Genomic DNA, 26,239 nt, shown 5'->3' with positions numbered 1-26,239 from the left:
CAAGTCACAAGTGTTTAGGCCATGTCATGTCATAAGTCTTTATACTAGTGCGGCCAAATGGGGCTAAATTAAAATCACACTCAGTAAGGCAGAACAAAAAGTCAAAATTGATGTTGATCTTATTGTCATATAACCGCCTAAAAATGCAGCTTCTGTTTGGAGTTTTCTGGAGCAGTAGTTTGTGTATCCTTTTGGGCCAGAATATCGTCCAGTATACCGTATATCAGGCCACTACGTCTGGGCCAGTATATTGTCCAAACAAAAATATGCTCAAATGTGACTGTGAAATGCACATTCTCTATTGTTGATGTTGCAAATAATAGAACAGCATGCTGAAAAAAAAAAACTAAAATGTATAGAAGCATTTTACTGTTGAAATCTGAAACCATTCAACTCAGAGGATGGTGCTTAACCCTGTGCTGGAGCTTGCTACCAGAGAAATAGCTTTGAAAGAGTTTTTCAGGGTCAGAAACTTCTTGATTCGCCAAGTCAATCACCCGATCTGAAACCCCACTGAGCATGCATTTAATTTGCTGAAGACAAGGCTGATGGCAAAAGGCCCTCTGAACAAGAAGGAACTGAAAGTAGTTGTATTAGAGTCTTAGTGAGGTTATATCCAGCTTGGATGCCCGGCTGCTGGCAGTGTTTATGGGTGGCAGACTTCAGGCAGTTGTAGAGCTGCGTACATCGTACATCAAACCAAGTACTAAAGGTGAAAGATTTGATGTAGGATTGTGTGAATTGTCCAATTTTATGGTCCCCTAAAATAAGGTATGATGGACAGAGCTGTGCAGAATTGTAGACAACAATCGGTGTATATAATCCTCAACTGCTAAATATAATATTAGATTTTTTTCTTTGTGTAATTTACCAGTCTACCGTTTGCCTTTATTACAGATTCCGTTCTTTTCAGGTGTCTTTTCCACTTTTAGTTCTGCAGCAGAAGCTGCCAGGAGATTTTTCAACACCTCCAAAGTTCAGCATTAAGGCTTATTGATGCTCAATGTTTAATATAGATGTGGATACAGACTGAGCCTTCTGTTCGTGCTTGGTTTCCTGGTTTCTGCACAATCTGGGGCGCTGAGTAGTTCTGCGAACTAAGCGCTGCCACTATGATTAAGAGATCTTTGGTTTGAATCCCGGTCATGCAGCTTGCCATCAACTGCCGGAGCCCCGAGAGAGCACAATTGGCCTTGCTCTTTCTGGGTGAGTAGATGTCACTCTTTCCCACATCACTCCTAGGGTAATGTCGATCAGCACAGGCGTCTGTGAGCTGATGCATCGGAACAGAACCTCTGCTCTGGCTGCTGATGGCAAGCAGCACAACGCAGGATTTGAACCGGTTATCCTCAGATCAAAGTGGCGGCACCTAAGTCCGCTGGACCAATCAGAGCCAAACGATAAAGCTTTTTATATTCGTTTACTTCTCCGCTTACACCTCTGTCTCTTTCATACTTTTTTGTAACCATCGATATATTTGTGGTTGTCAAATCGTATGATTTTAAATTGCTTTCTAAGGATGCATTCAAGTAATCTCCAACACATTCTGTGATGTTAAGGTCTGGACCCTGTCAGTTTGCAGTTTGCTTTTCTCAGTAAGAGCTACTTAATCAGCTTCACATTCTCTCAGATTTACAGATATTAGACTTTGCCCCACACCTGTGGGAATCCTTCTTTTTGATATTTGAATTGAGAGTGGATCTAGATTTCTTCTCCTTCTCTCTCAACGATGAAAGATGAATTATGTTTTTTATAAAAGGGAACACACTTATTGGGTCTTCTGTGGTACAGTTGTTGGGTCTCAAAAAACTGTTGACATTTTCTTCCATGATCTTGTTATCATGAGTAGAACCCCTGTTTCACTTATTATCTTTTGGCTGTAATCTTTTATGTGCAAGTGGGTACAAATACCCAGAATAGTGGCGTGTTAGCGCCAAGATCTCTGGTCTGTAGTCACGAATCACGTGTCCGTAAGGCTTGGTGTATGATGCCAGATCAATTGCTGTCAACAGATACTATTTTTTTACTTCCTTACAATTACACGTATATAGCGCCACTCAAGGCACTCAATGACGCTTACAATTACATTCCACACACTTAACACACAACAGTGAGAAGCGGCAGCCAATGGCACACAACGTAATCTCAACCGGAACGACCATCTACCTGGAGGACTGCATTTGGCAATGAGGAGTTGACCCAGCACAGAGTGTCAAACTCTAACCACATAAGAGCCCGTTCTTGGGCTCCCTATCTCCTTATAAGGGCGTTTTTTTCTCAGCCGTGTCCCAATTCACTCGCTGGGGCAGCGGTAGTGTATTAGACTGCATCCTCGACGACAAGGGTGAGGAGCGCTGTGTTTATTTATTATTATTTTTCCCTTTCTTCTTAGGTTTACCTACTTTGAGTTCTGCAATTGGGTTCAACAACTCTCTGGGCTGGAGAGTTACTAGTCTGTAGCAAACCATCCCCTTACACTTCATTTTCCAAAACAGAATTTTTTTTTGTGGCCCGCCACGTAATAGCTTGTTAAATGTCTGGCCTGCGGTCAAACTTAATTGCAGACTCCTGCTATAGACTATAGTAAACTATAGTTTACTTCTTTGGCGAGGAGTGAGACTAATATATCTGATATTGTTCTGCCTTTTTTTTTTAACTTTATTTACATGTAAAAAGGCTAAACTTCCTATAACATTTCTCCAGTCTGGATAAAATAGTCTTTAAAAAGCTGCACTTTAACTGTCAGTCGTTGTTTAATTTCAAATCCACCGAGTGGGAGTACAGATCCAAAACAAGAATATTGTCACTGTTCAATTACTTACAGTCTGCACTGTATATTTGTTTAAAATCCCCTGTAGTGTTCATAGGGAATTCACTCCACATCCTACACACACCCCCAGCAGGCCGAGCGCAGTTCTCCGTGGTGGCGGCGAGGGAAAGAAAAAAAGTGTGTTTTTCTCATCTCTTACTAAAACTTTCTTAATGAAACCATAAGGAACAGAGGGATGTGTGTTTTAGATGAGGTGTTGATGGATTGCAGTGTGCAAGGCGCTAAAAGTGCAGCATGACAGCTAATTCCTGACAACGCTAGTCACACCTTTCGCTGAACATTGTAACGCTCACGTGCCGCTGATCCTCGTCTTAAGATCCCCCCGCCGTCGTCTGAGGAGAGGCTGGCTGAGTGACTGGGGATTAATTATTCGGGATCATTTCCCAGGCTCTGCCAGCAGCTTTAGAAGGGTGTCAAAATGAGATTTTTCAGAGATGGTGGTCGCTAACTGCACACACCATAGCTCCATTAACGTATTATGCCTGGTGATGTACAGTAGGCACCCTGCGATGGTCTTTGTTTAACGCGTAATTGTGCGTTTACTGGTCCGATGTGATTCTTTGGCTTGTTTTCAAACCTTGATGAAATTTGTTAAATTATTTTCATCATATCTGCATTTCTGACCATTGTAAAGCTTGTATCAAAGAAATATGCAGTCTTTTAACAATTACAAATCATTGTTTTTGTGCTTTGAGATGGGGACCATCTCAGTTACAGGAGAATTTCCTTGGTATTTTCATAAAAAAGACCGTAGTGAATGAAGTAGAGGTAACGTGGTAATTTACCACTATTGTGATAGAAGAATTTACAATAAACAAAGCATAATACACCTTAATTAACAGTAAATTCAAACTACCTGCATGCTGCAACAGTGGGAGGTCTTCACAATGCAGACTGTGCTCATGTGACATAGCTAGGCTGGAGGCAGAGCGAGGCAGAGCTGGAGTTAAATTGAGGTAGATGTCCACAGTGAATGCACAACCCAAACTATTTCTTAACCTGTGAAAAATTAGTGCACACCAATATTTTGTGCAATTAGTATTGTCCAAAACAGTATTGTAGATAAAGGCTTAATACTTGAACTGTGTTCGTGGCTCTACAGTGATACTTATTATCGTCATAGTGTGTCATATTTGTAACATTAAAAACGATTGATGATGATTTTTTGAGCAAATTCTGGATATCATCAGTACATTTAGCACTGATTAAGCTATTAGAATTGACATAGTAAGATTAATCTTCTGAGAAGTTAAGAGAAGTATATTTAATAACCTTCTAACACAGGCAGTGACTTATAAAGTCATGGTGGCTCATTACAAACAAGTATTTTTACAGTGAATACACTTTACTATTCTCAGTGCGTTAAGTCTATAATTTGACTAGAAGTTAAGAAATATCAACTGATGAAAAGATTTCTGGTACTTTGGATCAGAAATAAGATTGGGGACATAAAAAGCAGATCAGTACCTCCTTAAAACATGATTTTTTGCTGAATTGTCCACTCCAATTACACTCCTCTCTCTTGTATGTTCATGTTGTGAGTTTACAGGGGAGTGACATTTCAGATTTATCAGTAAACTCCAGCTTGAGGTAGACACAAAACCAATGCTTTTCTTTCTTTTTTGATTTGTTAATGTTTTTATTTTGTTTATTTTTATGTTGTTGTGGGGTGTCGACACCCTGACACAACTTCCCAGACTTTCAAAGCAGCAGATAAAAGAGAGGGATCATCCTTCATCTATGTCTGCTCTACCATGTCCACTAACCACCATGAAGAGCAGAAGGAGCAGCAGCAGCAGTGGCAGCCTTATGCTGGACACCCCTCCCTCCCATCTCCACCCTCCCCCGTCCCCATCCACACACACACAAAAAAAGCGAGAGTGGGGTTGTGCTTTTATTTATTTATTTATCCATCAATGACAGGCCTATAGGGACCGGGCTGGGGGCGGGGCTGGTGCCAGTAATAACGCGTGGGCCAGACTAGACTGCAGCGATCGGGCCTATTGATTGTGTTGATTTGATTTATTGATCGACCCCCCCCCCCCTCCCGAATGTGGCGTCTGAGCAGCGGCACTAATCTGGAACGGCTAAGGACAATCTTCTGCCTCACAGAAAAATGGAGGAGATAAGGAACGTATGAAAAGGAACCACACTTATCTTAATCACACTGGCCCCCTCGCCGCAGCCCGCCAATGTGTGTGGGTTTCGCAGCCGGCCGGTCTCGCGCTCTCTTGCGCTCTCTCTCGCGCTCTCTCATCGGCCTCTCTTGATGTGTTTGAGCGTGGGTCCATGTTCAAGTTCGTGGGTATTCGTTGGTGCTGACGTTATACGTCGATGATGGACTAATGCTCAGTATACTGCTGTACTGTATGTGTGGGCTTGGTTTCACACATGTACAGATAGTGAGTGGTCGTCCTGATTGTGAGGATTCATGTTCTTTTGTAAATGTGTGTGTACCTTTTGTGAGTGAGTGAGTGAGTGAGTATGTGTGTGTGTGTATATGTGTGTGTTTGTGTGTCTATATATGTGTGTGTGCGAGTGTGTGCAGCAGGGGTTTAGAGGCAGTGCAGTCACCAGGCAGAACAGAGTGGATCTATAAATTGATGGAATTCAAAGCCTCCAGCATCGATTACCATTATAACAAACAGCAGAGCCCAGAACGTCTGATTATTTTTAGACAAAGATTCTGTGCTCTCAGCAGCAATTCTGCTGATGCTGTCACACTTTCAGACATCTGCCTATGATTGCAATTAGATGGGATACAAAAAGAAAAATAATACCTCCATCTGCATTTTTCCCTTTTTTGTTGTTACCACCCACTCCCCCCCTCTCTGCATTCTCTCTCTCTCTCTCTCTCTCTCTTTCTCACTCTCCCTTTTTTTGCGGTTCATTTATGCTGGTGTGACTACTCCTGCTTACTGGGTGGAACCAAGTGCTGTCTGCCGTTCCAGATGTCAACATAACCTCCCCCCCCTCATCCCCATCCCTTCCACCCCCCCCTCACTCTTCTGTGTTGTCATCAGCTTCTCGTGCCACATATTTTGTGGCAATCAATGGTAAAGATTATCCGGCGCTATAGTACATCTGAAGGTTATTGCCACAGCTCGTGCATGTCTGCAATACGCATCGACTGCATGCCTCGTGCAATTAGAGATATAGAAGGTGATAGTTGGCCTGATTGCACAATGAGTCCACAATGCAAAACCTGCAAAAAACATTTATATATATATTATTTTTCTTGTTTCCTTGTCTTACTCACCAATGAAGTCTTGGTCTTTTACTTTTACATGTCAAGAGTAAAACAACTGTAAAGCAGCAGATAACCGCCAATTCACTCATCCACCCACCCACCTAGACCTCTATACTGGTGGTATCTATTTACACTCTGGCTCAGTATATCCTCCACTCCACTCATGCCGTTTGGAATATATTCAAAGGATATATTCATGGAGGAGCAGGAGCGCGTAAATACCCCAGCCAATCAATCCACACCGTTAGGCTGCCTGTCAGGCCGGGTGACAGATGCTGGCCTCAGCAGGCCGGATTTGGCTCCTCCCCCTCTGAAGCGGCTCCTCCCAGACTCCCCCAGCAGTGGCAGCACAGAGGCTGCTTCCCAGGGGGAAATTCATCAGTTATGACCGGATGTTTGACAGGCGCAGGCTTAATGACGGGGGGCCTCTCTATTGACCCGACTGGCCGCCACATCCCGAAAAGCTTTGTAGCTTCCCAGTCACCTTTCTTTTTTACAAACCTCGAAAAACAGCAATCGTTGAGTGTGGTCAATCGTATCTCCTGTTTTCCACTGTGGTCCACTGGAACTGACCTGCCATCCACTGTGCCTGAACTGCAGATATGAGGAGAAGAAGCACTCTGCTCTGAAGAGTGACAGTTTGTGACTGTTTGTGACTTTTCCCGATGGTTCCAAGAAGGCTTCCGAAATCAAGCGATTGCCGCCGGCCAAAGGCGTTTTTTGGTTTAAAGTGGTTTAAAGTGGTTTAATTCGTAAACCAGTTTAGGCCGTGAGCAGCCTTTGATTAGAGCACACAGGAGTGCCCTACCAGGGTTCACGCCTCTCATCCTCTTGTGTGTGCAGTAATTGTCTAGGCTGGCAAGGAACTTTGACTAACGTGCCTCATCACACGGCGCGCACACACACGGCGCCAACACTAACAGGCAGCTCCGAAGCTTTAGTCCATGATGGGTAAACGGAGAAGAGCGAGAGAAGAAGAAGAAGAGCTTTCAGAGAAGAGCTTTCAGCAAACGTTGGCAAACCGCGCAGCATCAGGTGGGTCTGACGCCTGTCTGATTCAAAGCGAAATGAACAAAGAACAGAGGGAACAGAAGAGAAAAGAGTCTGTTCTCCAAAGGTGAGAGAGAGGCAGGTTTATTTTCAGCTGCCGCAGTTAGTTCCTCTCTGTTACGTGACTGATGGCAAAGGTGCCAGTTGGGATGCCTCAGATACTCTAACTATTTGTTGTAAGGGTAGAAATCTTACATGGAATAGTTCTAATAAAAGTTAAGCGCGAGTCTTTGTTACGATTTGCCATTGTAACGAGGTGCAAGGTATATTTTTAGTATTAGGCGCATGTCTCCTCACGGTCGTATCTCGTCATTGATCTCGCTAAAGTGAAGTCGCTAAAAAGTGCTTCACAGGTGCGGGAGTCTCTAAGGCAGAGTTCAAGCATGTAGCTCAAGTCAGAGCAAGAAGTGCGGAAGAAAGGTATAGGAGCGACTGCGTGATAAAGCGTAGGCATTTACCACGTCAAAAACATGCTTCTTATTTTTTGGAGAATGAGAATTTCTCGTGAAAATTTCCGGGATCTCTTTCAGAGCCCTGCGAAAATATTCCCCGTCATCTGCTGCCGTCCTAAATCAAGAGGCTGCGCTTGTACACTCGACTTTCTGCGTGGCGATGCCATGAACTGCATATTAAAACGGATCTTCTTCAACTTTTAGGCAACAGACAATTACAGGCCTCGACTGTGTCTGCCACTCAGACAGCCCCTCACCCACACGGCGAGCGTCAGTCAGCTAGATTAGCTGCTCCTAGTTTGCTTAATTCTAATAGAGGTTAAATCAGCCATCCTAGGCCAAAAAAAAAATCTCTTAAGTCCCTTAACAATTATGGCTTAACGGAATCATATAGGTTTCATTTAATAATGAAAAGAACTGAAGCTTAATGGTCCAAGTGGATATTTTTTAGGGATACTTTGCTGCAATTTTCTGCTGCTGCTCAATTGTCACTAAAGTTTAGGCAACCCAGGCTTAGATGGGGAAATTATTCCTGTTATTTTCCCTTATTGCCCAAATGTAGTCCACCAGCCTAGCCAAGTTTACTGTATTTCCAGAGGCTAATACACAGTGTTTGTCCAAATGCACAGATGCACACAAATACATGCAAAAAGTTTTCTAGTTCCTGAACAGATAAACATGCTCAGGGACATTGGCCTTGACTATGATAAGGCCAATGTCAAGGCCAATGTCCCTGAGCATGTTTATCATGTTTACCATTAACATTCCTCTTGAATAATGCAATCAAATCTTTACAGCAATGCAATTCAATGTAGTAGAAAGTCATTTTCTGGAGATTAGAGACAGTTACTTTAAGGAAAGCAGAATTATACACCCTTGATTTCACAAGAAACAGTAAATAAACAGGTTTCCCTGTACTTTTTTCTGTATTTCTGTACAGTATAGATTAAAGCCAGTGGAAGATAAAAGGATGTCTTGGTGTTAAAATCCAACAAAACAATATAATCTCATTTATTTAACTATTATCTTTAACTTTAAAGGCTTGGAAAGCTCCTGTAAGCCAAAGGACACGGTTTACACATGCATTTCTGGACAAGCTGAGATATACGAAATCATTTAAATAATACTACCACACAGTTCAGAAAAGATGTAGTGCTTTATTTTTAGTAGTATTAGTAGTGGCTTTTATAAAATGAGTTTATAGTGTAAACTTTATTTGGATTTAATAAAGTGTTTTTAAGTTAAGTTAAATAGTAGCCAATACTTGATCCTTTATAACGTGCCTGAATCGGCGATGATAATTAGGACATCAGGACATCCTTAACTGATAGATTTCACTGTAGTTCTTCCGGTTTCTGTGTAAAACTAGTTTCAGGCTAATGTTTTTCTCACCAGTGACAAATGCTATGCATTTTCTACTTTCTATGTAGAAGCTATTGAGGAGCTAAGAGGTAACTAGCAAGCTAAAGCTAATTAGCACACTCAGCATACCCTAAAGCTGACAGGAAGCTTGCTCATCTGGCTGTCTGTCTTTCTCTCAACAGTCTTCTTCTGCTTTTACGTGGCACAGGCAAACGTATAAAAAGTATTCACATTCATTACTCAGGTAGAAGTATTGATACTAGAGTTCAACAATATTCTGTAGCAGTTGAAGTATCAATTCAAGCAAGTATAAAAGTATAAGAAAAGTAGGGAAAAATGTTAGTGCAGTACCAACCACCCCCAACACCCCCCCCCCCCCACTCTTCAAAACCCATTTTTCTAAAAGCCATAATATTTATAATGTCATTATACTTCATACTAGGCTACAAACGTCTGCTACGTTCTTGCTGGAGTGTGGGGGGCATGACGTGTGCAGGTGTAATGGATAATCAAGTATTAACCAATAGGATGTCAGAATGGTATATGTTTATACTTCTCTAAATCCAACCGCAATCAGATTCACTCTATCCGGATGCAGAAATGTATTTATCTGGATAGGGTTTTTTTTTTACGATAAGTCAGAATAAAAACCAGCTGAAACATAATAATATCCTTGTCTCTGCCCATGTCTTAAGTGCTCCCACCTGTGTTAATTAGGAGCTCCGCCCCCTTATTACCTGTCCCCAGGTGTTTCCTGTTTTCTGCTCCCTCCACATGTATTTAAGCCCCTGTGTTTTTTTTGTTAGCATAGGTTTGTTGGTTTGGGAACGTTTAACGTCAGTCAGGTCTCGTGGTTTCTTTTGCGCTAACTCCATGTTATTCTGTGTTTGTTTTTGTTTCTTTGTTTATTTTAGTTCCTTATTTGTTTCTTTAATTGCTTCTTCAATAAATACTCACATTTATATCTGCTCTCTGCATCCTCTCCCTGCTCCGACCTGACACAAGGCTATTTTTAAAAGGAGTATAAGGAGTATAAAGTTCAGATAATTGTGTATACGTTTAAGAAGTAGAAGTAAAAAGTAGTTTTAAAACAATAATTGCTCCAATAAAGTATAGATAACCAAAATGTATGCTTAAGTAAGGAAACATTTGAAGCATTTGTACTTAGACATGTTACTTGACATGATTTGGGCACAGGATGGGTTTTTTGTTTGAACACAAGGAATACCCAGTGTGAGCAGTGTTGGATCAGATCTTGGCCTTCTATTAAGAATCGAATTTCTGGCTGTTTAACAACAAATCACCTAATAAAGGTGTTCATTTCCTGAGACATGTCTCCATTTATGAGCAATTCATTTTTCGATTTGCTTGCATCCAATGGACAAAAACTGCCACTTTTGTCAAACACCAATTTTTTCAATTTCAATTTTATCATGTGTGTGTTTGGGGAAAAAAATGTTCTAAAAGCTTAAAATATCCTTGAAGCAATTGGCACAGCGTATCAGAATTGCAGACGCGATACAGTTTTTTTCTTCTTTTCTTTTTTTTTTTGTCCTCAGGATTTCTTTTTCTCCCATTAGATAATTTTCTAAATTGCCTTTAAGTAAGACTGCAGATTAATTAAAAGCAACTGAATTTAATTTTCCATGTCATATATGAATTTGGTACAGTAATTGAAAAGGCCCCCCTCCTCCTCTTCGTTTTTTTTTTTCTGATGTTTTTTTTTTTTTTCCACAAATTTTCTCCAGTATTTGAGTGGTGGAAAGACCTTTGACAGTATGAGGCGTGTAGAGAGAGAGGGGGGGGTTGACATTTTTTTTTTCTTCTTAAAAAAAATAAAAGAAAGAAAAAAAGTGGTCCTCTGGCTCAGTGGGAGCAAATGGAGAAATGGGATGATTGATCATGGCTGCTTGATTTGGTGGACACCATAAGGGATTGCATTCAAAAGCCTCAATTAGAAGATCAGGAGTTGACTGCGGGAGAAGCGATGCTGGCGTGGATTTTTGTTGCATGGGTTTGTGGCTGTTCTGAAGTGAAAAGTGCTGGATTTTGCACCTGTCCTTCACAGTCATGTGGGTGTCGGGGGGTTGATCAGTTCCTGTCTGTCTGTGTATTGGACTGGTTGTATGGCTGTGCGTTGTGTTCGCCATTTTATCAAGGCTCTAATGCTTTGTTTTTTTTTCCTCTCTCTCTCTCTCTTTGCTCTCTCTCTCTTTTTCTCTCTATTCCCGGTGCCCCCCAACCCCCCTCCCCCCCTCCGCTCCTAGTCCCATGACCGTTGCAGAGGTATTGATTATTTCAGATACTGATTATCTAAAAGGCCTTCTGCTACTGTAGGCAATGGATTTATTTTGGTTTAATTATTTATGGGGCTGGAGCTTACAGTAAGCAGTTGCCTTCTATCAGATCATGAAGGATTACACTGTTAATATTCAGCAGTGTATATTTATTTATGTACGCACTAAGCTGTGTTTATGACTGTTGGCAGCTCTCTCTAAAGTCTGTCTCTCTCTCTCTCTCTCTTATTTTCTCTGTAGAGGGAGCTAAATTCAGTGGCGGCGCAGCTGGCTGGGCGACAGGAAGAGAGCGAACACTCCCATAAGCACCTGGTGGAGCTGAGCCGTGAGTTCAAGAAAAATGTCCCGGAGGTGAGTTGAGGCCCTTACATGTCTGTGTGTGTGTGTGTGTGTGTGTATGAGTGTGTGTTTGATTGTTTGGTTGGTTGATTGGTTGGTTGAATGACTTTTGCCATGCAGCCCCATGTATGTCACCAAAAGATCTTCTCCAGCTTTATTATTATTTTTTTTTATGATGTTTTAATCCCTAATCCTTTTTAATGCATATGACTGAAAATGCCAACTCACCCAGCCCTGATTCTCCACCAGTGCTAATCAGACATATGTAGGTATGGTAGTCGTCAGGTAGGTGTATTGGTGGTATTGCACTACTGATGTACTTTGATGTGCAGCACTTTTTTTCTTTGAAGCACAAACCAAAAAGGCCATATTAGAATACCTTCTTAACACAATTCCCACACAAGTCCTCTATTGGTGTTTTTCTGTCGTTTGTCATTCCTCCTATTCGTTAACATTTATTTTTGTCCATTTATTTTTGGCTAATTTCTATAGTTTTATTTCCCCCATAACCTCCAAACTGCATGTACTTCTTCAGGGAAGAGCCACAACCTGTAAACCACAGCCACACTGACCTACACTTGTCTGTTTATCCCTTTTTTTCACCCCTTGTTCCACCCTTTCACTCCCATTCACACAACTCAAACCATTTAATCGAGATCTGGTAAACCATGGCTACCTCCTAGCTATACCTTAGCAGCCCTGTCTCAACCCTTTTGACAACAGTTTGTTTTTTTATTACCACAAAAAACTAGATAGAGAGATAGATAGATAGATAGATAGATAGATACTTTATTGATCCCAAAGGAAATTTAGCCGCCAGCAGCAGTTACAGAAAAACAACACAGTAGCACAAACAACAATTATAGGGGTGATACAGTATCATTAAAAAAAATAATAACAAAAGAAGCAAGTAAAGGTGCAGTAAGAAAATTAAAAACTATTATAAGATAAATACAAGAATATATACAGTGGTTGGAGAATGAAACTGAAACACCTGTCATTTTAGTGTGGGAGGTTTCATAGCTAACTTGGAGCAGCCTGGTGGTCAATCTTCTCTATTTGCACATTGCACCAGTAAGAGTAGAGTGTGAAGGTTCAATTAGCAGGGTAAGATCACAGTTTTGCTCCAAATGTTGCAATGCACACAACATTATGGGTGACATACCAGAGTTCAAAAGAGAACAAATTGTTGGTGCACATCTTGCTGGCGCATCTGTGACCAAGACAGCAAGTCTTTGTGATGCATCAAGAGCCACGGTATCCAGGGTAATGTCAGCATACCACCAAGAAGCACGAACCACATCCAACAGGATTAACTGTGGATGTAAGAGGAAGCTGTCTGAAAGGGAGGATCGGGTGCTAACCCGGATTGTATCCAAAAAAAAATAAAACCACGGCTGCCCAAATAACGGCAGAATTCAATGAGCACCTCAACTCTCCTGTTTCCACCAGAACAATTAGAATTATTGTGGTCTAAAACTAGGTATTTTAGTTTCATTGTCTAACCCCTGTAGATACAAAACAATACAAAAAAAACTATACAAAGTATGAAGGCATGAAGGAAGTATAAAGAGCTGCAACGATTAGTCAATATAATTGACAAATTTCATTGTCGACTAATCGTTAATTCTTAACAGTACCGCACTACACTAAGTGCTGGGAACAGAGGCGCCTGTGTCTCCAAAAGTGCACAAACACAGCAGATCACATATTTAATCACTAAATATCAATAATTCCCATGTTTTAACAAAATCCAGACACTTAAATGCCTTTTAAATTTCATGTTCAGTTGTTTATACCATTTTTAGAGATGAAGAACATGACAGAAATTATCGTTAACTATTTGACTAATCAACTAATCGAAAAAATAATCATCAGATTAGTCGACTACCAAAATAGTCGTTAGTTGCTGCCCTACAAAAAAAAAAAACTTTCACAAAGTTCCAGCATTTCTGAACAGCCAATAAAATTTTGCCAGGAAAACCAGCCATGCTTCCTCACAGCACACCCCTCCCACCCCCGGATTCTCTCGCTCAGCCTTTGGCCCTCTCTCCTTTAATTCCCCATTTCCTCCGTAGTTTTAATCCTTATTGAAGTCACCCATTCTGCGCAGGTAAAGGTGTGGGGTAGGAGTGGGGGGATGCGTGTCACGCACCTCTCATTATACACGTGCTGACATTTTACATTTTTCCTCGTTAGCAGACCTTTTTTTCCCTGACTGTGCTTAAAGACGTTTAAAGCTTCAACCCCCATCAGATCCTCCAAACTCCAACCGCAAAGCCTAATTTGCACACCACTTGACACAAATGTCATCAGTGACAATCAGGATTTACAACGTTAGTGCACTTTTTTGTAGGTTATTGCCTGGGTGCTAGAGATCCAAACCCCTCACATGTAGATTAACAGCCCGGTTTGCTACATATATGATCTTTAATATTATTTTTTTCCCCTATAGGAACCCATTTTTTTTTTTCATATGCACATCCTATTGTAATTCTACTGGACTGATACACACTATTTTGAATACATTTTCTTAGGCGATGCTTTTGAGAACAAATTCACTGTTGTTTTGACTGGCAATCTTTTAGTTGTCTTTTTTAATTTTTGTCATTTGTGTCTTTAATTAATTCATTACTTTTCTTATTCCATTATTTTTTTGTACAAATGCACCTTTTTTTTACTTATGCTGGATTGATACACACACTGTTTTGGATTTACTATCTTAGGGCAAGCTCCCGTAAAAACAAATCAACTATAGTTTTTATCTGTTTATCTTACACTTGTTTATTTGTCGTTTTTTGTATTTATTTTTATTTATTTATTTTTTTTTAATTTATTTAAATTTACATTTATAATATTTTACAGACATTTTTTTTTCCAGAGCGAATTACATGGTTGTTCCAGAGTTATTATTAGAGTTGGGCTAACATAGTGTTATCCACTGCGCCACTCCAGTCACATTTCTTGTTAGTATTATTCATTCATTCATTCATTCACTTTTATTAAAAGTATCTAACTTTATTTTAGATACTTAACATACATTTTGTGAAACAAGTGGTTAATCTTAAATAAATTACGAAGACTAGGCGTGGTTAACATAAAGAAGGCAGCAAGAATAAACAACATACCAGAGTGAGCAGGCAAAAGGTCTCATACACAGGGAAGAAGAGCTAGCAGGCAAGCTAGATTTAATACTCAGCGAAGAGCAAATATACAGGTATTTATGAGGGGTATTTATACTAACATAGACCAGGTGTGGGCAATCAGAAGCTCGGAGAGCGTGAACTGCGTAGCGGAAGGTCCGGTAACAGTGCATGCTGGGAGTCTTTAATGTTTGAAAGTCCAGAGTCCAGAGCAGGCAGACTGACAAAGTCAGAGCAGTTCCCCAATCTGTAATTCCTCTCCACACTAACTCACACTCATCTGTTTGTCATTTTTTCATCCTTCATCCCTCCTGTTCTTTCCCATTCATTTTCACACACATCCAAGCCTTAGAGTTTCTGTGTCCCGACATTCACCAAACATCATGTGCTGCCTGAGAGCTAACTAAGGTAACTTATCTCTAGTGCACAACTATGTATACTGAGCTGCACTCCTTTTTTGTTGTTTTTTCATCCCTTGTTCCTCCCATTCACTTTCCTAATGCCAGGGTCATAGAGTTTCTGTGTCCTGACATCCATCATACCTAATGCACTCACTCAGGGCAGGTAACTGAGGTAACTCTACTCTACAACCATACTGACCTTCACTCATCTGTTTGTCCTTTTTTCATCCTTTGCTTCCCCCATTCACTCCCGTTCTCTTTTTTTAACAACACTTAACAACACTCAGAATGCAACCACATAGTGCAACATGTTAGCAACCAGTAGCTACAGTATAGAAACCCTTTAGCAACCACCTAACAACACCTAAGCAACCAGTACCTAATTATACTGGAGCAACATCTTATCAATCACCTAGCAGTGCCTTAGAAACCAGTGGGATCAACTTTATCTTTGCAACCATTCTCTGTTTGCTTCAGGAAATTGTAGTATTGTTTTTTATGTGGGTGGCACTGCCAGTACTGAACATTTAAAAGCCCAGTGTCTCCAGTGAGACCATCAGGAGAAAACCTCTTTAGTCTTATACAGTCTATATAGTCTCATATTATATACTATTTGTCTTTTGAAGACAATTATGGAGCCGGAACTCATCAGATATGCTAAGGTCGTTCTGTAATTGATTTTGATTAGGGGGAAAAAATATCTGTCAGTGCAACTTTGAGCCAAACTCATCGATTGATTAAATAATGCAGGTCATTGATTGAGAGTATAGCGTGATAGCATTGGGGTGCCACTGTTATCCGTGGCCTCGTGCTCACATGGGCACATATCTGATGATGTTACCTGAGCCAGGTTTCAGAATGACGAGAATAAGAAGATGTGGCTTGTTGTTTTTTGTTTTCAAATCTGACCTGTTTAAAACGTTCGCTTAAGCAGCTGCTAGTTAAGAAGTATTGGGACACTTGCTTTTATTGCATTTATTGTTTCATCCCAAATCAAGGGTATTAAAGCAAGATTGTCTTGCGTTTGTTGGAGTTTGTCTGTCTTTACTATCAAGGAAAGGATTTCTGATAGATTTTGGACCATTGCTATGATAATTTGATTGAATTCAGCAATGAAAGCATCAACTCTTTAACTCATCCTTAGAACTACTGGATGGATCACCACCATTCCAGAGAACACAGTTCCTCTGCTCCAAATCTCAGGCATACTCCAGTGAGTCCTATTCTATTGGCATTACCTGTCTACCAGCTGTGTGTGTGCATTTACATGTGTCACATTAAAACCTTAAACATTCACATTAAAATATCTGATTGCAATCATTTATAGAGGTGTCCACAAATATTGGGTTTTGAAAATCAAGAAGAAATTTGTAAAGATTTAAAAATCTGGTTCAAAATCCTGTCATTTTCCCCAAAATCGTCAGTGTGCCTTATAATCCGGTGCGCCTCACGTATGAATTCTACCAGTCAGGTTGTAAGGAGCAGTAAAGCCATTCTGCTAAAGTACAGCAATATACAGGGTGAGCACTGAGGCTAAAGTACCATTAGCATTAGCCGCTAAGCACTATTTCCTCATTCAGGAGTGAGTATTATCAGCCTCTAGCCAGCTGCTTAACCAGGCTAGCACTGCTGGGACAGCATTAGCATTACCCGCTAACCGCGATAAGTGCTAGCACTTTCACCATTCAGAGGCGAGTATATCAGACTGTAGCCTGCGTGTTTACCGTGTTAAAACAAGCTACATGCAATGAACCCCTAGCTAATACTGCCCTGGCTTACCAGAACACTCAGTGTAGCTCTGTCAGGCAGCATAGCGGTTAGCAGCTAGTGCTAATGCTAATGCTCCAGCCTAAGCTTACTGTAAATAAACAGAAGTGCTTTACTTACTTATAAATAGGTTTCAGGAGAGAAATCTGTGTAGATTAACATCCAGTGCTCGTTTGACTTTGAAAGAAAGTCTTTTTTTATTACAGTTTTGTTTACTTAGCTTAGCTTTATTTAACTTCATTAGCTACCCCCCAACACCACCCAGCGGAGAGACCAGTTAAATAAGTTCCTTGTAGTGTCTTTTATAGTATAGTGTGCTTTATAATCCAGTGCGCCTTATAGTGCGAAAAAAAAAAAATAATAATAATCATAAAAATATAACTGTGGATTAAATGGGTTTAAAAGCCCCCAGCAGAATAGAGCTGTGAAGCAGTGGAACTGTGTTCACTGGAATGGTGGTGCTCCATCCAGCAATTCTGGAATGAGTTAGAGAGTTTAGGCCTGACCTCACTAATGCTGTTGTCGCTAAATACAATCAAATCCTTAACATCAATGTTCCAAAATCTAGTAGAAATGCTTTCCTTGGCAGTAAAAAAAGACTAGATAAATCTACTCCAGAGAGTTCTATTCTGTTGGCAGTACTTGTCTACAGGCACTAGATAAGCTGTGTGTGTGTGCATTTACACATATGTGTCAGCAATGGGTTCAAATTAAAATAGCGGAATTTATTCATTTAATATTGGGTTTTGACAAATAAAAGTTATTGCGGATTAAATCAAAATGAATTGTAATATGACTATAATTTTCCTATTTAAATTCAATATTCAGGTTTAAGCACGTTAAGAGTGTAATTGTCTTTAATTGACTCTTCTCCATCAGGCCTCAGACAGAGGCTAGAGTTAAGCCCACCTATCCCCTCTGTGATTCCAGGCCAGATTAACAGATTTTGGTCATCTGTTAAATAATCATTCGTCCTGTTATTTATTGTCTTATCAGATTGGTCCAGGTTACAGTCTCTGTAGGTTGGAAGCCGACCCAGAATCATTAAGTAACGAGGCAGGAATACCCCCCGGACAGGGCGCTGGTCCTCAGATAATTAGGATAAGCTTTTTTCATGTGTGAGCTTCAGTTTAAAACGTCCATTTATTGACGCTGCTTTAAGATTTGCTGAAAGAGTCGTCATTAAGCTGCTAACAAGCTATTATACTTTATCATCACACACACGTCTTAAGCTGAACTGCGTTGTTAAGGAACCTCAAACAGACTTGATTATATGAGTAGCTTTTGACAGTCTAAGAACTATATATAAAGATACAATATTCAACTTAAGTTAATGTTAACTCAAAATAGAATAGATAAGATGCTTTCATGTGCCGATTGTCATGGGAAAGCAGTATGCAAATGGATTACTAAATGTTACCTCAGGAGGCTGCTTGGGAATGCCCACACTTGTTTAAGTCATGAGGTGTTATATTGTGGTTATGTTGAGGTTGAACAATGGCTGGCATGCTCATGGGAATTTGATGACTTTTATGTTTTGAAAAAAACTCAAATGTATAAAATATATATATTATATTCTATTTCTTGTGTATAATTGCTCTGTTATGTTTTTATATTATCAATTTAATAGAAACTATGAATTATTAACGATTATATCGTTTATTGCAATAATTTTTGGGACGATATATAGTCCATAAATTGTTTTTATCGTGACAGGTCTATCAAGCTTCTATGGGACATTGCAGAAGTAATGGGACATTATACTAGCACAAGTCTTATCCCATGACTTTTGGCATGTCAGTATATATTAGTATTAAACAGAATGTTATGAGCCTCACAATTAGAATTTGTTTGCAATGTGTTCCCTGGCACTTAAATTTTGATTTCAAAGTTCAGTAGATATTAGTGCATCTCAAAAAAATGTAATATCATTGAAAAGTTAGTTTATTTCAGTAGTTCAGTTTAAAATATGAAACTCATATATTATATAGATAGTATTGATGAATTTTAAGTCTTTATTCTTTTTAATTGTTAATGATTATGTCTTACAGCCAATGAAACCCAAAAATGAATGTCTATTATTCAGAAAATTTGAATATTATATAAGACCAGTTGGTACTTTTGGCAGTGTGGGCAGTGAGCCAAGTCCTGCTGGAAAATGAAATCCACATCTCTATAAAATTTGTCAGCAGAGGGAAGTATGAAGTGCTGTTAGATTCTCTGTGAAAACACAGCACTGACTTTAGACGTGATTGGATAGAACACAGTGGAGCAACACCAGCAGATTACATGTCTCTCCAAAGCATCACTGATTGTGTGATTTAAACTTCACACTAAACTTCAAGCAGCTTGGACTGTGTGTCTCTCCCTTGATTTCCAACTGAAATGCTAAATTTACTGATGATCAGTGATGGCTTGGAGAGCCATGTGGTCTAATGGTGTTGGAGATGCAGATTTTCATTTTCCAGCAGGACTTGGCACACTGCCCAGACTGCCAAAAGTGCCAATTGGTCTTACAGTATATACTATTTAAACTTTCTGAGACACTGATTTTTGGGTTTTCTTGGGTGTAAGTCATAATAATCAACAAAGAAAGAAATAAATGTTTAAAATAGATCACTCTGTGTGTTTGATACATCTATATAATACTGTATATGAGTTACATATTTTCATATTTTGAGCTGAATTACTGAAACAAAGTAACGTTTTAAAGTTTTTAATGATATTCTATATATCTATATATATATATATATATATATATATATATATATATATATATATATATATATATATATATATATATATATATATATATATATATATATATAGATTTTTTTTTTTTAGATGCACTAGTAGATTAATAAAGTTTAAAATATTCATATAAAATCACAGTAGCTTGTTTGATTATGTGACATTTCTGCATGTTTTCTATGTGTTCTCTCTACAGGAAGTGCGGGAGATGGTCGCCCCTGTCCTCAAGAGTTTGCAAGCCCAGGTCAGTCACTGTTCACTGTTCGCACTGAAACGACCGCATGACGTCCGTTTCACACGGCCCACACTACAATACACTGAGGCTTTCTGTGGCTATTGAGCGCATAGAAGCCAGTGAATGACCGGCGAACGTCAGTAGATGTCTTGCGGGGTTAAATGAACTCCTACAGTGTTAAATAATTGAACTCCTCAGGAGTTCATGTAAGCCCACTCAAAGCACCAGCTCGTGCAGGGGTGAATTTAACCCTGGAGATGTAAAGGGTTACAGAACGATTGTTTGTGTTATTTTCTGCCGCAGAAATGGCGGGGATTTGGCAACGGCTGCTGGTCTGAGGTCTGTTGCCGTCTAGCAAAGCCTCTCGCTGAGAGCATAACGTCATCCACATCCGCATTCCACCTCCTTATTGACTGGTATCATTTTACCGTCAGACTTGAGTAGCATCTCTTCTCCATTAATATGCTGAAGTATCGAGGCCCCTGTCTGCACTCTCTCTCTCTCTCTCTCTCTCTCTCTTTCACTCTCTCTCTCTCTCGCTCACTTCCTGTTGTGATAGTGCACTCGGCGTCCCTGTCTCTGACATGCTCCCTGTCGAGAGAGTCATCTGATCTCTACCAAAAGCCGCCGCTCCAGCCATTAAATGAAGATCATAAATCATATTTGTGAGCCTGTTCCATGGTCCACAAAGCACATGTGTATTGAAATGATGCCGCAAATATGTTTCCAGCGCTCGGGTCTCATAAGGAGTGATTCAGTGCTGTGCCAGCGCCGAGCCGCCGGGCTATATATAGCAGTGCCGTGTGGGGAGCAGGTATGGGATGGCATTTTCTTGCCAGTGTGAAGAGTTTTGCATCTAGCTTTGAAGACCTTCGGTCACAACGAGAGCGGCTAACGCGCTGCAGCGTTACAATCCATTTTTGAAATGTGCTCCAAATGTGGGTTCTGTATTTGTATTCCAGCTTTCAGTAGAACTTCTAACACACACCTACCCAACAGTTTTTTTTGTTTTGTTTTTAACATTTACTGAACGTTTTCTGTGTGCTCTTAGAAAGTTTTTTGTACGTGCTTTGATAAGGCTGACAACGTTAGAGTGTTAACACACAAGATGAATTTGGAATCAGTAACGTATTATTATTTTTTTAACTACTAAGTTTGACCCCAACTTCCGCCATTATCTGCCCTCGCCCAACGCCTGTATTTATTTTCTGGAGCGGTTCGCTTGTGGTGAGAGCGTGATCTTGTTTCAGTCTGACCCAGCTATCAAATGTACTTCTTTTTAATTGAAAAACTAATATGCTGATAAGGCGCAGTTAAATCTGATATATTAGCCAGATAGTAAATTGTTTGAAATGTCTCTGCTGCTCCATGCTGTTTACACACTAAGAGCCTGGTATGTGCAGCGTTCACTGCAACACTGTTTAAAAGCACAGCGGCAAATTTTCAGCTTTCTGTGTTAAAGCAGCTTCACACTGCACAGATAAACACACCGAACACAGAATCTTCTTACTTTATTTACTTTTTTGCTCCTGTGTCAGAGAGCTTTCACCAATCAGAGGAGACGATGTGCTCGCCTGGTTTGTTGGTGCACATTTTTGTGCGTTTAGGTTTATGCCTGTGTGAAACCAAACCAAACAGAAGGAGAAAACGCTTCAAGTAAACAAATTCATCAACTGATCTGTTCCAGGTGCGAAAACGCCCTTTTTATACTCAGCAAATTAAGTTCCAGTTTAGAAATCTTACAATCAAGCTAAGATGTTTATAATAAAGTTAAAAAAAACTTTCCGCTATTCAATTTCTCATGCATTCTTTATTCCAGCGCACCATGTTGGCTTTATCTCCCCTCAAACATACAAGTATAGAATAGTTTTTTTTAATTGACATCACTAATATAAATATAATTGCATTTTACATTTCTTATTTTTTTACATTTTGCAGTTAAGATTTTTTTTATTTACATTTAAAAACTTGCGTCTTAAGAAGAACAAGTGCAATTAATTGCAGTTAATCATAGAATGTTGCTGTAATTATTCAAATTATTTTTTTTTATTGACACCACTAGTTTTTAAACGTTCTGGTAACATTCTGTGAATGTTTTTATTTTTGGTTTTGGGAATGTTGCTTTACTTTCGGAACGCTTGTTTTCGTCTAACTGGGAATGTTCTAATAACTTTGTGATGCAAACCATTATTATGTCATAATTATTCTGAAACATTTTTCTGTAACATTAAAGAATGGTACCCTTTCTAAAACCTTCCCAAAACATTCTTATAACATTCTGTGTTAGCTAAGAAGATAGATAAGTAAAACAAAATCAGCAGTCTAAGGGTGACGAATTGTTTGTTTGCTTTTTTTTGGAATATTAACTGTTAAAATCATAAAATTTGAATAATAATAATTAAAACTGTATTTTTGTTCAGTCTCCAGAGTAGGGCTGGATGATGGGACTAAAATCTCAACACACTTGATACTATGATATTGGATATATCTGTATATATAAATAGTTCATAAATAGTTTAAAGATTTAGTATTTGTTTGAAACACTAAAAACACAGCATTATCTCTATTCCAATGGTGCATATCTAACTGTGTATTCAAGTAACATATGTTTTTTAATGATAAACATAAAATAATTGTGACCTTTTTGTTTTTGTGTAATTTTGTCCCTGGAAAAAAATCACTGGATTCTGTTTTTTGAAATTGCATAATTTGCACAAGACTGCAGTTTATTGAGTGTCATCCCTCCAGAAGCCAAACTATTTTTTTTATTAAATCACACACAGTGTTATTTTTTAAAATCTTATATTGAATAGTTTTAAATATATTGATATTTTATATATATATATATATGTTGCCCAGTCTGACTCCAGAGGGGCAGAGTTGCTCTGTTGGCGAGAGGTGACTTATTTTAATCCCCCAGTCAGGAGTCCAGAAGAGCACTGTCCCAACTTTCTGAGGGAAGAGAAACAAAGCTATTCTTCCCACACAGACAACTATTCAAAAAGCTGCTGCTTCAGGAGCCCAGAAGCCAGAGCTTGAATATTTCTGAAAGAGATTGGCTTCATGTGTTTCAGCTTGGAGGAGGAATGTTAAACCTCAGGTGATCAGGTGAAGAAACAATCCAGCAGGTAGGAATTGGCAGCGAAAAAAACTAAAAAAAAACTGAAAGGGGAAAAAAAATTATTGTCTATGTTCCTGTACTGTTTAAAAGGTTCCCACACTCAGTGAAAATCCTTTTTTGTTCCCATGTTTTTTGTGCCAGTAAAGATTAAAAACAGTATCATTAACTGAATATGTGTCAAGAACTTGATGATTCAAAATTGTCTGTCTTTCAAATAAAAAACGTGCAATTAAAATATAGATTGTTTATTATTACAGTGATACAGCATACTGAATGTACCTCTTATCTGGTTAAATGGTACAAATCTGTACTTGTTGCTGTTAGGAAAGACTTTGTACTCCAGAGGGAACAAATCTGACCCTGTAAAGACCAATATTATACCTTTTAAGGGTACAATTACGAAGAGTGTACCTTTGAGTACAAAAAAGTACGTATATTGTACCCCTGTTTTTTAGAGTGTATATTGGTATATATATATATATATTAGGTGTTTGACCACCGTGCTCTGGTCTGGAGAAGGCAGTGTTGGAGAGATGGAGGCCTCGTTGGCTCTCGTTCGTTGAGCTTCGTTCAGAGTTCAGTTCTTTGTGCTCAGAGACAAACAACAACAAAAAGAAGAAGGAGAAGAGACGTCGTGTAAAAGTTTGCGTTTGTAGTTAATGAGAGCACTCAGAGTTGCAGTGCTCCTCCTTCACGGTGCAGGTGGTTTGTATGAGTGTGTGAGTGTGTGTATGAGTGTATATGTGTGTGAGTGTGTGAATGTATTCGCAAATGCTGTGTCTATATGAGTGTGTGTGTGTGTGTGTGTGTGTGTGTGAGTGCCGGGGTTCCTCAGAAGTACATGCGCGTGCGAGAGAGAGAGACCGTGCAGCTTGTGTGTGTGTGTGTGAGAGTGTGTGTGTGTACTCTGGGTCCCTGTCGGCCCCCTCGGTCTCCTCCTCCCCTGCGCAGCTCTGTGGTTTCGCGGCGTCCCCGGTGATACTTGGACCCTCTGCGTGCCACTTTTTAAAAGAGAAGTATGCGCCTTTGAAGTGTTTGCGACATGACAGGTTCCTCTTTTCTTTTTCTGTTTCATTTCGCCGCGTCCCTCCCACTCCTCCCCTCGTTCCGCCGAGCTGCCTCGCCTGCTAATTATCGCTAACCAGCCGGCTGATTAGAAACACGCCGTCGACCTAGATTCCCGAAGTGTTCGGTCGCGCCAAGGGTTAATCCCCCGCGCTGGTGCCTGTCATTGGTCGCTTCTTTTACTTTTTCCCCTCCTTTCTCCTTCTCCTCCTTCTTCTTCTCTTCGTTCTTCTTCTACTTCTTCTTCTTCTACTACTTCTACTTCTTGTACTTCTTCTTCTTCTTCCTCCTCCTTTCTCTCTCTTTTCCTCCTCTGTTTCTGGGTGGAAGCGAGCTAATGAGGTCCCGTCAGAGCCAGGGAGAGGTGTTAATTTGGCCTGTGAAGTGGAAAGGAGATTAAGGACAGTGAGGAGCCGAGTTTACGGCTTAAAATACATCTCTGTCCTTATTAATCCAACAGCCCTGGGAGACCGGCAGCACTTTTTGGTTTTATAATGAAGAGTGTTTTCTAATGAAGGTAATTTTAATAAAAATTTACCGCGAAGAAACTCCGGCACGACGGCACGTGTCTCCGTAAGTGTCAGGCGCACCTTTTTACGTGGCTGGAGAGGCGAAGGGAAGCTCGGGAACGAAAGAAGGAAGGAAGGAAGGAAGCGGCCCTTTCGCGAAGAGACCGCTCAAGCAACTTTGCCACTTTGTACTTTCGCCGTTTTGACGCTTTGTGTTTTTTTTTTTTTCCCCTTCCCTTCCGTTTGAGAGGAGTGTCATGACAGAATGCAAATTGCAGCAGGCACTCACCTTTGGATGAGAAAATAGAGCACAAAGAGTTTGTGAAGTACACGTTGCCAAAAGTAGGCCCGCAGAAGAAGGATGAAATGGCTTTGTGCCGCTGGTTTGAGATGTCAGGCCCAAATTAACCAGTCAGCTAATTTCTCTCTCTCTCTCTCTCCCTCTCTTTGCCTCTCTCTCTCCTTGCCTCTCTCTCTCTCTCTCTCGCTCCGTCTCTTTCCCTTTCTGTCGTTGTCTGTTGGTGTTCGGAAAGAGAAAACATCAGTGCAGGGCCCTAATTACGGAAACTTGCTTTACAAAGATAATCCAAGGAGTAATTTAGCGTGCACAATGAGAGTTGTGGCGCAGCGCAGATGGAGATTCTGATAAATAGTTTGTAACGTGTAATTAGCGACTCCGTTCGGTTTCGTGCCATTAACCCCTGCAGCCCAGAAATCATCATCTCCCCTCATTATCAGGCGGAGAGGTACGAAATCCAGCTGTCTCCGCGCAGAAGCTCCGACTTGCCATTTATCCAGCCCAGACAAACCTGCCTGCTTTCAGGGAGCCTTGCTAAGACACCTGTTTTCTGGGTCACAAAGGCCCCAGGAATGTTTTTCAAGGTGTAACGCATCCGAAACTTGCTTTCCACGGTGAATTTTTAATATGTGGGGTGGAGAGGTTTCCTGCACGTTCATGCCGACATCAGTAAAACGAAGCCATTTTTTCCCCAGTGCGTCTCTCCCTGTCCATATTAAAAATGAAATGACAGCGGATCACTGTGGCTACATGCCCTACATATAGTAGTGCTGCCTGCATGTGCCGGGTTCTGCCACTAGTTTATTGTAGTTTGGTTTAGTTTATTTTGTTTGTTTAACAGTTAATAACTTGAAGGTCAGCTTCTTATATCTTACGTACACAGACATGTCAAAAGTCATGGGATAGCAGTACGTAAAGTAAACTGTTAGTTAAGTGTGGACGTTTAACATTCCTTGATTACTAACATCAACAGTGGACAGAACAGATATTATAGAAATGTAATAATAGTAATGTATGCAGTAATAATTATCTGTCGGTTTGAACAGAAATCACATCCACATCTAGTACAGCATCTGTGTTAGGCTTCTGTGGTACATGGCAAAAGTCATGGGACACAATAGTTTTATAAAAAAAAATTGTATAAAAATCTTTAGAAATCATGCTTTTTTCATAGTTTAAACAGTATGAGTTTCTAAACCCAATTTTTGTATCTCCAGTAAAAAAGCAGTAAAAGCAGCGGTGGTTGCACATCCCTGCCAATGACTGCAAGTTCTTGAATAGTTTCGGGAACGACAGGATGATTTGCATAAAACCTTTTTTAACACAATAAATAAATGTGTTAACAATGTTAAACTTGGTAAATGGATGT

At 40.0% G+C, this 26,239-nt stretch overlaps 1 protein-coding gene across 2 annotated transcripts in view; it reads left to right on the top strand.

The window, feature by feature from the left end:
• cux2b (cut-like homeobox 2b) overlaps positions 1-26,239 on the top strand; it is a 200,382-nt gene that overhangs the window by 61,716 nt on the left and 112,427 nt on the right. For both annotated transcript variants that reach the window (XM_007247184.3, XM_015605300.3), the window contains exons 2-3: positions 11,482-11,592; positions 19,839-19,886. In XM_007247184.3, the coding sequence (XP_007247246.3) occupies positions 11,482-11,592; positions 19,839-19,886 (159 nt within the window). The remainder of the gene's footprint in view (positions 1-11,481; positions 11,593-19,838; positions 19,887-26,239) is intronic.

The sequence above is a fragment of the Astyanax mexicanus genome, chromosome 12 (assembly GCF_023375975.1).
Source record: "Astyanax mexicanus isolate ESR-SI-001 chromosome 12, AstMex3_surface, whole genome shotgun sequence".
In the NCBI taxonomy this organism is placed as follows: domain Eukaryota; kingdom Metazoa; phylum Chordata; class Actinopteri; order Characiformes; family Acestrorhamphidae; genus Astyanax; species Astyanax mexicanus.
This window is presented reverse-complemented; position numbering and strand designations above follow the sequence as displayed.